This window comes from Mirounga leonina, unplaced genomic scaffold, assembly GCF_011800145.1.
Source record: "Mirounga leonina isolate KUSES-001 unplaced genomic scaffold, KU_Mleo_1.0 Mir_153, whole genome shotgun sequence".
Classification (NCBI taxonomy): Eukaryota; Metazoa; Chordata; class Mammalia; order Carnivora; family Phocidae; genus Mirounga; species Mirounga leonina.
The window spans coordinates 8477236-8478177 of record NW_023270387.1 but is presented as its reverse complement, the minus strand read 5'-3'; the positions used below and the strand labels follow the sequence as shown (position 1 = coordinate 8478177).

At 65.3% G+C, this 942-nt stretch overlaps 1 protein-coding gene across 6 annotated transcripts in view; it reads left to right on the top strand.

The window, feature by feature from the left end:
* Positions 1-12: 12 nt before the first annotated feature.
* Positions 13-942, top strand: part of PPP2R1B (protein phosphatase 2 scaffold subunit Abeta) — a 55803-nt gene continuing 54873 nt past the window's right edge. For all 6 annotated transcript variants that reach the window (XM_035008910.1, XM_035008911.1, XM_035008914.1 and 3 more), the window contains exon 1: positions 13-163. In XM_035008910.1, the coding sequence (XP_034864801.1) occupies positions 50-163 (114 nt within the window). In that variant the 5' untranslated portion in view covers positions 13-49. The remainder of the gene's footprint in view (positions 164-942) is intronic.

Genomic DNA, 942 nt, shown 5'->3' with positions numbered 1-942 from the left:
GGGCCGGGGCGCGGGGCGGGAGGCGGCGACCAGCCGGAGGAGAAAGAACATGGCGGGCGCAGCGGGGCCCGGGACCGGCCCGGGGGCAGCGGGAGGAGATGGAGACGATTCGCTGTACCCGATTGCGGTCTTAATTGACGAGCTCCGCAACGAGGACGTGCAGGTACTAGAATCGGGCCGGGGAGTGGGGGCGGGTTTGGCCGGGCGTGAGGTGGGGAAGGAGGAAGGCCGGCTCCGGGTGGGGGAGGCCGCGGGACTGGAAGAGCGCGACTTGGAGCACAGATTTGATGGGGAGGAGGGTGAAGACCCAGGGGGACCGGCGCTGGCTCGACCGGACCTTCCCCAGGGCCCCTCCCGCACTCCTCCTCCCAGCGCCTGAGGCGTCCGCCCGGTCCCGGCGGTTGTGGAGCACCGGCTTCCCGCCGGGGCGCCCCTTCCGGGCGGTGCTGGGAAGGGGGGAACGTGCGTCCAGTCCTGGGCCGGGAGGAGGGCGGCGCGGGCCCGAGGCGGCTGGAGGGAGCGGGCTGCGGGTGGATGGACGCCTTCCTCCCGGCTTGGAAACCCGCCTGGCTTGTTGGGTGCAGAGCGGGGTGCTTATTAAGCTGGAGAGGTCGGTGCCTCAGCTCTGGTGTCACTTTTCCTTGGAAAGCCAAGGGTTGTGTTCAGCCGTTTCACCTGCTTCACCGCTGCCAGAGTGTTCTCATTTTGAGCTTGTCTCACTTCCTGGATGTGGTATTCTTTTTCCTTTTTTTTTTTTTAAAGATTTTATTTATTTATTTGACAGAGAAAGACACAGCGAGAGAGGGAACACAGGTAGGGGGAGTGGGAGAGGGAGAAGCAGGCTTCCCGCGGAGCAGGGAGCCCGATGCGGGACTCGATCCCAGGACCCCGGGACCATGACCTGAGCCGAAGGCAGTCGCTTAACCGACTGAGCCACCCAGG